The sequence below is a fragment of the Dicentrarchus labrax genome, unplaced genomic scaffold (assembly GCF_905237075.1).
Source record: "Dicentrarchus labrax unplaced genomic scaffold, dlabrax2021, whole genome shotgun sequence".
NCBI lineage: Eukaryota > Metazoa > Chordata > Actinopteri > Moronidae > Dicentrarchus > Dicentrarchus labrax.
The window spans coordinates 143,968-157,500 of record NW_026136920.1 but is presented as its reverse complement, the minus strand read 5'-3'; the positions used below and the strand labels follow the sequence as shown (position 1 = coordinate 157,500).

Genomic DNA, 13,533 nt, shown 5'->3' with positions numbered 1-13,533 from the left:
TAACCCTAACCCTAACCCTAACCCTAACCCTAACCCTAACCCTAACCCTAACCCTAACCCTAACCCTAAAGGAAAAGAATGAGAGTTGGGTGATGGGAAAGGAAAGAATAAAGGAAAGAGGACATACGGTTACACGACAACAATTATAAATAAATGGGAATACGGAATTTGGACAAAAGTAACAGGACACGAATGTTCGGAGAGCAGGAGGAGCCTATAAAAGGCAGGAACAGACAGGAACAAAAATCAGTTTGGCACGAACCTCTGAGGGAGCAACCTCTCCTCACTGTAACCCATATAGGGGATATACTTACCTGCATGCTATGGCCTTTAGCCTGAGGAAGTCCCAAGAAGCGGACGAAACGTCGCGGCCAGCGCCACCTATAGACATGCAGAAGAAAAACACTGGTTAACCTACAAGGGAGGGAATTACAAGAGCCAAACCATTATACTTCATATAACAAAGGCGAACCTGTCTAACATGATCTAAATAGTAGATTATACAAACCCATACCTGGAAGATGGCGACGGAGGACTGGACGTCCTTGATGATGGCCCGTGCACTGTTGGGATCCACTTCGGTGGGTCCCAGCTCCTAGTTTTCACCTAACTTAGCCAGCGCCTCCTTGGACATATGTCTGGTCCTCCCACCCATGTTAAGCTATGCTAAGCTAACCCTAAATCCCTGCTCTACCCCAATTTAACATCAGTCCCAATTTGTCACTCTGATTCCCATTAATTGGCCTATCCCCTAGCCCATTTTGTGGCCCTAAACCTAAGGTCCTACAACCCTAATTAAGTCCCAACCCCAAAATCCCAGCCTCAAAACCCTAGCCTTACCTTATTCCGTGTTGAGGGAGCTCCACGAAGTCCATGAAATCCTAAGGGAAAAGGAAAAAAGTCCAGAATTAAAGTACACATAGCCACATTTAAGCACGATTAGACGGCACAAAAGTACTGGAAATATTGAATCACAAAATGTGAACACATACAGGTTAAAGGAAAAGAATGAGAGTTGGGTGATGGGAAAGGAAAGAATAAAGGAAAGAGGACATACGGTTACACGACAACAATTATAAATAAATGGGAATACGGAATTTGGACAAAAGTAACAGGACACGAATGTTCGGAGAGCAGGAGGAGCCTATAAAAGGCAGGAACAGACAGGAACAAAAATCAGTTTGGCACGAACCTCTGAGGGAGCAACCTCTCCTCACTGTAACCCATATAGGGGATATACTTACCTGCATGCTATGGCCTTTAGCCTGAGGAAGTCCCAAGAAGCGGACGAAACGTCGCGGCCAGCGCCACCTATAGACATGCAGAAGAAAAACACTGGTTAACCTACAAGGGAGGGAATTACAAGAGCCAAACCATTATACTTCATATAACAAAGGCGAACCTGTCTAACATGATCTAAATAGTAGATTATACAAACCCATACCTGGAAGATGGCGACGGAGGACTGGACGTCCTTGATGATGGCCCGTGCACTGTTGGGATCCACTTCGGTGGGTCCCAGCTCCTAGTTTTCACCTAACTTAGCCAGCGCCTCCTTGGACATATGTCTGGTCCTCCCACCCATGTTAAGCTATGCTAAGCTAACCCTAAATCCCTGCTCTACCCCAATTTAACATCAGTCCCAATTTGTCACTCTGATTCCCATTAATTGGCCTATCCCCTAGCCCATTTTGTGGCCCTAAACCTAAGGTCCTACAACCCTAATTAAGTCCCAACCCCAAAATCCCAGCCTCAAAACCCTAGCCTTACCTTATTCCGTGTTGAGGGAGCTCCACGAAGTCCATGAAATCCTAAGGGAAAAGGAAAAAAGTCCAGAATTAAAGTACACATAGCCACATTTAAGCACGATTAGACGGCACAAAAGTACTGGAAATATTGAATCACAAAATGTGAACACATACAGGTTAAAGGAAAAGAATGAGAGTTGGGTGATGGGAAAGGAAAGAATAAAGGAAAGAGGACATACGGTTACACGACAACAATTATAAATAAATGGGAATACGGAATTTGGACAAAAGTAACAGGACACGAATGTTCGGAGAGCAGGAGGAGCCTATAAAAGGCAGGAACAGACAGGAACAAAAATCAGTTTGGCACGAACCTCTGAGGGAGCAACCTCTCCTCACTGTAACCCATATAGGGGATATACTTACCTGCATGCTATGGCCTTTAGCCTGAGGAAGTCCCAAGAAGCGGACGAAACGTCGCGGCCAGCGCCACCTATAGACATGCAGAAGAAAAACACTGGTTAACCTACAAGGGAGGGAATTACAAGAGCCAAACCATTATACTTCATATAACAAAGGCGAACCTGTCTAACATGATCTAAATAGTAGATTATACAAACCCATACCTGGAAGATGGCGACGGAGGACTGGACGTCCTTGATGATGGCCCGTGCACTGTTGGGATCCACTTCGGTGGGTCCCAGCTCCCTAGTTTTCACCTAACTTAGCCAGCGCCTCCTTGGACATATGTCTGGTCCTCCCACCCATGTTAAGCTATGCTAAGCTAACCCTAAATCCCTGCTCTACCCCAATTTAACATCAGTCCCAATTTGTCACTCTGATTCCCATTAATTGGCCTATCCCCTAGCCCATTTTGTGGCCCTAAACCTAAGGTCCTACAACCCTAATTAAGTCCCAACCCCAAAATCCCAGCCTCAAAACCCTAGCCTTACCTTATTCCGTGTTGAGGGAGCTCCACGAAGTCCATGAAATCCTAAGGGAAAAGGAAAAAAGTCCAGAATTAAAGTACACATAGCCACATTTAAGCACGATTAGACGGCACAAAAGTACTGGAAATATTGAATCACAAAATGTGAACACATACAGGTTAAAGGAAAAGAATGAGAGTTGGGTGATGGGAAAGGAAAGAATAAAGGAAAGAGGACATACGGTTACACGACAACAATTATAAATAAATGGGAATACGGAATTTGGACAAAAGTAACAGGACACGAATGTTCGGAGAGCAGGAGGAGCCTATAAAAGGCAGGAACAGACAGGAACAAAAATCAGTTTGGCACGAACCTCTGAGGGAGCAACCTCTCCTCACTGTAACCCATATAGGGGATATACTTACCTGCATGCTATGGCCTTTAGCCTGAGGAAGTCCCAAGAAGCGGACGAAACGTCGCGGCCAGCGCCACCTATAGACATGCAGAAGAAAAACACTGGTTAACCTACAAGGGAGGGAATTACAAGAGCCAAACCATTATACTTCATATAACAAAGGCGAACCTGTCTAACATGATCTAAATAGTAGATTATACAAACCCATACCTGGAAGATGGCGACGGAGGACTGGACGTCCTTGATGATGGCCTCGTGCACTGTTGGGATCCACTTCGGTGGGTCCCAGCTCCTAGTTTTCACCTAACTTAGCCAGCGCCTCCTTGGACATATGTCTGGTCCTCCCACCCATGTTAAGCTATGCTAAGCTAACCCTAAATCCCTGCTCTACCCCAATTTAACATCAGTCCCAATTTGTCACTCTGATTCCCATTAATTGGCCTATCCCCTAGCCCATTTTGTGGCCCTAAACCTAAGGTCCTACAACCCTAATTAAGTCCCAACCCCAAAATCCCAGCCTCAAAACCCTAGCCTTACCTTATTCCGTGTTGAGGGAGCTCCACGAAGTCCATGAAATCCTAAGGGAAAAGGAAAAAAGTCCAGAATTAAAGTACACATAGCCACATTTAAGCACGATTAGACGGCACAAAAGTACTGGAAATATTGAATCACAAAATGTGAACACATACAGGTTAAAGGAAAAGAATGAGAGTTGGGTGATGGGAAAGGGAAAGAATAAAGGAAAGAGGACATACGGTTACACGACAACAATTATAAATAAATGGGAATACGGAATTTGGACAAAAGTAACAGGACACGAATGTTCGGAGAGCAGGAGGAGCCTATAAAAGGCAGGAACAGACAGGAACAAAAATCAGTTTGGCACGAACCTCTGAGGGAGCAACCTCTCCTCACTGTAACCCATATAGGGGATATACTTACCTGCATGCTATGGCCTTTAGCCTGAGGAAGTCCCAAGAAGCGGACTAAACGTCGCGGCCAGCGCCACCTATAGACATGCAGAAGAAAAACACTGGTTAACCTACAAGGGAGGGAATTACAAGAGCCAAACCATTATACTTCATATAACAAAGGCGAACCTGTCTAACATGATCTAAATAGTAGATTATACAAACCCATACCTGGAAGATGGCGACGGAGGACTGGACGTCCTTGATGATGGCCCGTGCACTGTTGGGATCCACTTCGGTGGGTCCCAGCTCCTAGTTTTCACCTAACTTAGCCAGCGCCTCCTTGGACATATGTCTGGTCCTCCCACCCATGTTAAGCTATGCTAAGCTAACCCTAAATCCCTGCTCTACCCCAATTTAACATCAGTCCCAATTTGTCACTCTGATTCCCATTAATTGGCCTATCCCCTAGCCCATTTTGTGGCCCTAAACCTAAGGTCCTACAACCCTAATTAAGTCCCAACCCCAAAATCCCAGCCTCAAAACCCTAGCCTTACCTTATTCCGTGTTGAGGGAGCTCCACGAAGTCCATGAAATCCTAAGGGAAAAGGAAAAAAGTCCAGAATTAAAGTACACATAGCCACATTTAAGCACGATTAGACGGCACAAAAGTACTGGAAATATTGAATCACAAAATGTGAACACATACAGGTTAAAGGAAAAGAATGAGAGTTGGGTGATGGGAAAGGAAAGAATAAAGGAAAGAGGGACATACGGTTACACGACAACAATTATAAATAAATGGGAATACGGAATTTGGACAAAAGTAACAGGACACGAATGTTCGGAGAGCAGGAGGAGCCTATAAAAGGCAGGAACAGACAGGAACAAAAATCAGTTTGGCACGAACCTCTGAGGGAGCAACCTCTCCTCACTGTAACCCATATAGGGGATATACTTACCTGCATGCTATGGCCTTTAGCCTGAGGAAGTCCCAAGAAGCGGACGAAACGTCGCGGCCAGCGCCACCTATAGACATGCAGAAGAAAAACACTGGTTAACCTACAAGGGAGGGAATTACAAGAGCCAAAACCATTATACTTCATATAACAAAGGCGAACCTGTCTAACATGATCTAAATAGTAGATTATACAAACCCATACCTGGAAGATGGCGACGGAGGACTGGACGTCCTTGATGATGGCCCGTGCACTGTTGGGATCCACTTCGGTGGGTCCCAGCTCCTAGTTTTCACCTAACTTAGCCAGCGCCTCCTTGGACATATGTCTGGTCCTCCCACCCATGTTAAGCTATGCTAAGCTAACCCTAAATCCCTGCTCTACCCCAATTTAACATCAGTCCCAATTTGTCACTCTGATTCCCATTAATTGGCCTATCCCCTAGCCCATTTTGTGGCCCTAAACCTAAGGTCCTACAACCCTAATTAAGTCCCAACCCCAAAATCCCAGCCTCAAAACCCTAGCCTTACCTTATTCCGTGTTGAGGGAGCTCCACGAAGTCCATGAAATCCTAAGGGAAAAGGAAAAAAGTCCAGAATTAAAGTACACATAGCCACATTTAAGCACGATTAGACGGCACAAAAGTACTGGAAATATTGAATCACAAAATGTGAACACATACAGGTTAAAGGAAAAGAATGAGAGTTGGGTGATGGGAAAGGAAAGAATAAAGGAAAGAGGACATACGGTTACACGACAACAATTATAAATAAATGGGAATACGGAATTTGGACAAAAGTAACAGGACACGAATGTTCGGAGAGCAGGAGGAGCCTATAAAAGGCAGGGAACAGACAGGAACAAAAATCAGTTTGGCACGAACCTCTGAGGGAGCAACCTCTCCTCACTGTAACCCATATAGGGGATATACTTACCTGCATGCTATGGCCTTTAGCCTGAGGGAAGTCCCAAGAAGCGGACGAAACGTCGCGGCCAGCGCCACCTATAGACATGCAGAAGAAAAACACTGGTTAACCTACAAGGGAGGGAATTACAAGAGCCAAACCATTATACTTCATATAACAAAGGCGAACCTGTCTAACATGATCTAAATAGTAGATTATACAAACCCATACCTGGAAGATGGCGACGGAGGACTGGACGTCCTTGATGATGGCCCGTGCACTGTTGGGATCCACTTCGGTGGGTCCCAGCTCCTAGTTTTCACCTAACTTAGCCAGCGCCTCCTTGGACATATGTCTGGTCCTCCCACCCATGTTAAGCTATGCTAAGCTAACCCTAAATCCCTGCTCTACCCCAATTTAACATCAGTCCCAATTTGTCACTCTGATTCCCATTAATTGGCCTATCCCCTAGCCCATTTTGTGGCCCTAAACCTAAGGTCCTACAACCCTAATTAAGTCCCAACCCCAAAATCCCAGCCTCAAAACCCTAGCCTTACCTTATTCCGTGTTGAGGGAGCTCCACTGAAGTCCATGAAATCCTAAGGGAAAAGGAAAAAAGTCCAGAATTAAAGTACACATAGCCACATTTAAGCACGATTAGACGGCACAAAAGTACTGGAAATATTGAATCACAAAATGTGAACACATACAGGTTAAAGGAAAAGAATGAGAGTTGGGTGATGGGAAAGGAAAGAATAAAGGAAAGAGGACATACGGTTACACGACAACAATTATAAATAAATGGGAATACGGAATTTGGACAAAAGTAACAGGACACGAATGTTCGGAGAGCAGGAGGAGCCTATAAAAGGCAGGAACAGACAGGAACAAAAATCAGTTTGGCACGAACCTCTGAGGGAGCAACCTCTCCTCACTGTAACCCATATAGGGGATATACTTACCTGCATGCTATGGCCTTTAGCCTGAGGAAGTCCCAAGAAGCGGACGAAACGTCGCGGCCAGCGCCACCTATAGACATGCAGAAGAAAAACACTGGTTAACCTACAAGGGAGGGAATTACAAGAGCCAAACCATTATACTTCATATAACAAAGGCGAACCTGTCTAACATGATCTAAATAGTAGATTATACAAACCCATACCTGGAAGATGGCGACGGAGGACTGGACGTCCTTGATGATGGCCCGTGCACTGTTGGGATCCACTCGGTGGGTCCCAGCTCCTAGTTTTCACCTAACTTAGCCAGCGCCTCCTTGGACATATGTCTGGTCCTCCCACCCATGTTAAGCTATGCTAAGCTAACCCTAAATCCCTGCTCTACCCCAATTTAACATCAGTCCCAATTTGTCACTCTGATTCCCATTAATTGGCCTATCCCCTAGCCCATTTTGTGGCCCTAAACCTAAGGTCCTACAACCCTAATTAAGTCCCAACCCCAAAATCCCAGCCTCAAAACCCTAGCCTTACCTTATTCCGTGTTGAGGGAGCTCCACGAAGTCCATGAAATCCTAAGGGAAAAGGAAAAAAGTCCAGAATTAAAGTACACATAGCCACATTTAAGCACGATTAGACGGCACAAAAGTACTGGAAATATTGAATCACAAAATGTGAACACATACAGGTTAAAGGAAAAGAATGAGAGTTGGGTGATGGGAAAGGAAAGAATAAAGGAAAGAGGACATACGGTTACACGACAACAATTATAAATAAATGGGAATACGGAATTTGGACAAAAGTAACAGGACACGAATGTTCGGAGAGCAGGAGGAGCCTATAAAAGGCAGGAACAGACAGGAACAAAAATCAGTTTGGCACGAACCTCTGAGGGAGCAACCTCTCCTCACTGTAACCCATATAGGGGATATACTTACCTGCATGCTATGGCCTTTAGCCTGAGGAAGTCCCAAGAAGCGGACGAAACGTCGCGGCCAGCGCCACCTATAGACATGCAGAAGAAAAACACTGGTTAACCTACAAGGGAGGGAATTACAAGAGCCAAACCATTATACTTCATATAACAAAGGCGAACCTGTCTAACATGATCTAAATAGTAGATTATACAAACCCATACCTGGAAGATGGCGACGGAGGACTGGACGTCCTTGATGATGGCCCGTGCACTGTTGGGATCCACTTCGGTGGGTCCCAGCTCCTAGTTTTCACCTAACTTAGCCAGCGCCTCCTTGGACATATGTCTGGTCCTCCCACCCATGTTAAGCTATGCTAAGCTAACCCTAAATCCCTGCTCTACCCCAATTTAACATCAGTCCCAATTTGTCACTCTGATTCCCATTAATTGGCCTATCCCCTAGCCCATTTTGTGGCCCTAAACCTAAGGTCCTACAACCCTAATTAAGTCCCAACCCCAAAATCCCAGCCTCAAAACCCTAGCCTTACCTTATTCCGTGTTGAGGGAGCTCCACGAAGTCCATGAAATCCTAAGGGAAAAGGAAAAAAAGTCCAAGAATTAAAGTACACATAGCCACATTTAAGCACGATTAGACGGCACAAAAGTACTGGAAATATTGAATCACAAAATGTGAACACATACAGGTTAAAGGAAAAGAATGAGAGTTGGGTGATGGGAAAGGAAAGAATAAAGGAAAGAGGACATACGGTTACACGACAACAATTATAAATAAATGGGAATACGGAATTTGGACAAAAGTAACAGGACACGAATGTTCGGAGAGCAGGAGGAGCCTATAAAAGGCAGGAACAGACAGGAACAAAAGTCAGTTTGGCACGAACCTCTGAGGGAGCAACCTCTCCTCACTGTAACCCAAACAGGGGATATACTTACCTGCATGCTATGGCCTTTAGCCTGAGGAAGTCCCAAGAAGCGGACGAAACGTTGCGGCCAGCGCCACCTATAAGACATGCAGAAGAAAAACAACTGGTTAACCAACATAAAACAAGGGAGGGAATTACAAGAGCCAAACCATTATACTTCATATAACAAAGGCGAACCTGTCTAACATGATCTAAACTAGTAGATTATAAAAAAAACCCATACCTGGAAGATGGCGACGGAGGACTGGACGTCCATGATGATGGCCCGTGCACTGCTGGGATCCACTCCGGTGGGTCCCAGCTCCTAGTTTTCACCTAACTTAGCCAGCGCCTCCTATGGACATATGTCTGGTCCTCCCACCCATGTTAAAAGCTAAGCTAAGCTAACCTAAACCCCTACTCTACCCCAATATAACATCAGTCCCACTTTGTCACCCTGATTCCCATTAATTGGCCTATCCCCTAGCCCATTTTGTGGCCCTAAACCTAAGGTCCTACAACCCTAAATTAAGTCCCAACCCCAAAATCCCAGCCTCAAAAACCCTAGCCTTACCTTATTCCGTGTCGAGGGGCTCCACGAAGTCCACAAAAACCTAAGAGAAAAGGAAAAAAGTCCAGAATTAAGTACACATAAGCCACATTTAAGCACAATTAGAAGGCAAAAAAGTACTGGAAACATTGAATCATAAATATGAACACATAAAGGTTAAAGGAAAAGAATGAGAGTTGGGTGAAGGGAAAGGAAGGAATAAAGGAAAGAGGACATACGGTTACACGAAAACAATTAATAACAAATGGGAATACGGAATATTGACAAAAGTAACGGGACACGAATGTTCGGAGAGTAGGAGGAGCCTATAAAAGGAGGAACAAACAGGAACACAAATCAGTTTGGCACAAACCTCTGAGGGAGCAACCTCTCCTCACTGTAACCCAAACAGGGGACATACTTACCTGCATGCTGTGGCCATAAGCCTGAGGAAGTCCCAAGATGAGGACGAAAACGTCGCGGCCAGCGCCACCTAGAAGACATGCAGAAGAAAAACAACAGGTTAACCAACATCAAAAACAAGGGAGGGAATTCTAAGAGCCAAACAAAAAAAAAAAAAAAAAAAAAAAAAAAAAAAAAAAAAAAAAAAAAAAAAAAAGAAAATGATACTTGATATAACAAAGGCGAACCTGTCTAACATAATCTAAACTAGTAGATTATAAAAAAACCCTTACCTGGAAGATGGCGACGGAGGACTGGACATCCATGGTGATGGCCCGTGCACTGCTGGGATCCACTCCGGTGGATTCCTGCTCCTGATTCTCACCTAACTCAGCCAGCGCCTCCTATGGACATATGTCCGGTCCTCCCACCCATTTAAAAGCTAAGCTAAGCTAACCTAAACCCCTACTCTACCCCAATATAACATCAGTCCCACTTTGTCACCCTGATTCCCATTAATTGGCCTATCCCCTAACCCATTTTGTGGCCCTAACCCTAAGGTCCTACAACCCTAAATTAAATCCCAGCCCCAGAATCCCAGCCTCAAAACCCTAGCCTTACCTTATTCCGTGTCGAGGGGTCCACGAAGTCCACAAAAACCTAAGGGAAAAGGAAAAAAGAAGTCCAAAGAATAAGTACAATAAGCCACATTTAAGCACAAATAGAAGGCAAAAAAGTACTGGAAACATTGAATCATAAATATGAACATATAAAGGTTAAAGGAAAAGAATGAGAGTTGGGTGGAGGGAAAAGGAGGTGATTAAGGAAACAGGACATACGGTTACACGAAAACAATTAATAACAAATGGAAATACGGAATATTGACAAAAGTAACGGGACACGAATGTTCGTAGAGTAGGAGGAGACTATAAAAGGAGGAACAAACAGGAACACAAATCAGTTTGGCACAAACCTCTGAGGGAGCAACCTCTCCTCACTGTAACCCAAACAGGGGACATACTTACCTGCATGCTGTGGCCATAAGCCTGAGGAAGTCCCGAGATGAGGACGAAACGTCGCGGCCAGCGCCACCTAGAAGACATGCAGAAGATAAAACAACAGGTTAACCAACATCAAAAACAAGGGAGGGAATTATAAGAGCCAAACAAAAAAAAAAAAAAAAAAAAAAAAAAAAAAAAAAAAAAAAAAAAAAAAAAAAGAGAAATATGATACTTGATATAACAAAGGCGAACCTGTCTAATATAATCTAAACTAGTAGATTATAAAAAAACCCTTACCTGGAAGATGGCGACGGAGGACTGGACATCCATGGTGATGGCCCGTGCACTGCTGGGATCCACTCCGGTGGATCCCTGCTCCTAATTCTCACCTAACTCAGCCAGCGCCTCCTATGGACATATGTTCGGTCCTCCCACCCATTTAAAAGCTAAGCTAAGCTAACCTAAACCCCTACTCTACCCCAATATAACATCAGTCCCACTTTGTCAACCTGATTCCCATTAATTGGCCTATCCCCTAACCCAATTTGTGGCCCTAACCCTAAGGTCCTACAACCCTAAATTAAATCCCAGCCCCAGAATCCCAGCCTCAAATACCCTAGCCTTACCTTATTCCGTGTCGAGGGGTCCACGAAGTCCACAAAAGCCTAAGAGAAGGGAAAAGAAGTCCAAAGATAAGTACAATAAGCCACATTAAGCACAAAAAGAAGGCAAATAAGTACTGGAAACATTGAATCATAAATATGAACATATAAAGGTTAAAGGAAAAGAATGAGAGTTGGGTGGAGGGAAAAGGAGGGGGATAAAGGAAACAGGACATACGGTTACACGAAAACAATTAATAACAAATGGAAATACGGAATATTGACAAAAGTAACGGGACACGAATGTTCGTAGAGTAGGAGGAGACTATAAAAGGAGGAACAAACAGGAACACAAATCAGTTTGGCACAAACCTCTGAGGGAGCAACCTCTCCTCACTGTAACCCAAACAGGGGACATACTTACCTGCATGCTGTGGCCATAAGCCTGAGGAAGTCCCGAGATGAGGACGAAACGTCGCGGCCAGCGCCACCTAGAAGACATGCAGAAGATAAAACAACAGGTTAACCAACATCAAAAACAAGGGAGGGAATTCTAAGAGCCAAACAAAAAAAAAAAAAAAAAAAAAATAAAAAAAAAAAAACTAAAAACAGAAAAAAAAAAAAAAAAAAAAAAAAAAAAATAAAAAAAAAAAAAAAAAAAAAAGAAATATGATACTTGATATAACAAAGGCGAACCTGTCTAATATAATCTAAACTAGTAGATTATAAAAAAACCCTTACCTGGAAGATGGCGACGGAGGACTGGACATCCATGGTGATGGCCCGTGCACTGCTGGGATCCACTCCGGTGGATTCCTGCTCCTGATTCTCACCTAACTCAGCCAGCGCCTCCTATGGACATATGTTCGGTCCTCCCACCCATTTAAAAGCTAAGCTAAGCTAACCTAAACCCCTACTCTACCCCAATATAACATCAGTCCCACTTTGTCACCCTGATTCCCACTAATTGGCCTATCCCCTAACCCATTTTGTGGCCCTAACCCTAAGGTCCTACAACCCTAAATTAAATCCCAGCCCCAGAATCCCAGCCTCAAAAACCCTAGCCTTACCTTATTCCGTGTCGAGGGTCCACGAAGTCCACAAAAAACCTAAGAGAAGGAAAAAGAAGTCCAAAAAATAAGTACAATAAGCCACATTTAAGCACAAAAAGAAGGCAAATAAGTACTGGAAACATTGAATCATAAATATGAACAAATAAAGGTTAAAGGAAAAGATTGAGAGTTGGGTGGGAGGGAAAGGAAGGGGATAAAGGAAACAGGACATACGGTTACACGAAAACAATTAATAACAAATGGAAATACGGAATATTGACAAAAGTAACGGGACACGAATGTTCGGAGAGTAGGTGGAGACTATAAAAGGAGGAACAAACAGGAACACAAATCAGTTTGGCACAAACCTCTGAGGGAGCAACCTCTCCTCACTGTAACCCAAACAGGGGACATACTTACCTGCATGCTGTGGCCATAAGCCTGAGGAAGTCCCAAGATGAGGACGAAACGTCGCGGCCAGCGCCACCTAGAAGACATGCAGAAGATAAAACAAAAGGTTAACCAACATCAAAAACAAGGGAGGGAATTATAAGAGCCAAACAACAAAAAACACAAAAAGACAAAAAAAAAAAAAAAATGTAAAAATACAAAAAAAACAAAAAATGGATACTTGATATAACAAAGGCGAACCTGTCTAACATAATCTAAACTAGTAGATTATAAAAAAACCCTTACCTGGAAGATGGCGACGGAGGACTGGACATCCATGGTGATGGCCCGTGCACTGCTGGGATCCACTTCGGTGGATTCCTGCTCCTGATTCTCACCTAACTCAGCCAGCGCCTCCTATGGACATATGTTCGGTCCTCCCACCCATTTAAAAGCTAAGCTAAGCTAACCTAAACCCCTACTCTACCCCAATATAACATCAGTCCCACTTTGTCACCCTGATTCCCACTAATTGGCCTATCCCCTAACCCATTTTGTGGCCCTAACCCTAAGGTCCTACAACCCTAAATTAAATCCCAGCCCCAGAATCCCAGCCTCAAAACCCTAGCCTTACCTTATTCCGTGTCGAGGGTCCACGAAGTCCACAAAAAGCCTAAGAGAAGGAAAAAAAGTCCAAAGAATAAGTACAATAAGCCACATTTAAGCACAAAAAGAAGGCAAATAAGTACTGGAAACATTGAATCATAAATATGAACAAATAAAGGTTAAAGGAAAAGATTGAGAGTTGGGTGGAAGGAAAAGGAGGTGGATAAAGGAAACAGGACATACGGTTACACGAAAACAATTAATAACA

General features: G+C 43.9%; 1 protein-coding gene across 1 annotated transcript; it reads right to left on the bottom strand.

Annotated features, from left to right (window-relative positions):
- Positions 1–314: 314 nt before the first annotated feature.
- On the bottom strand, positions 315–8,738 carry LOC127360679 (uncharacterized; the record flags this gene model as incomplete). The annotated part of the gene is made up of 15 exons (XM_051395135.1): positions 8,694–8,738; positions 8,288–8,328; positions 7,762–7,828; positions 7,358–7,398; positions 6,833–6,899; positions 5,496–5,536; positions 4,969–5,035; positions 4,564–4,604; positions 3,106–3,172; positions 2,702–2,742; positions 2,175–2,241; positions 1,771–1,811; positions 1,245–1,311; positions 841–881; positions 315–381 (listed from the first exon to the last, which is right to left on the bottom strand). Coding segments are annotated over exons 1-15 (762 nt in total), but the record flags the coding sequence as incomplete, so codon positions are not given.
- Between the last annotated feature and the right edge of the window lie 4,795 nt (positions 8,739–13,533).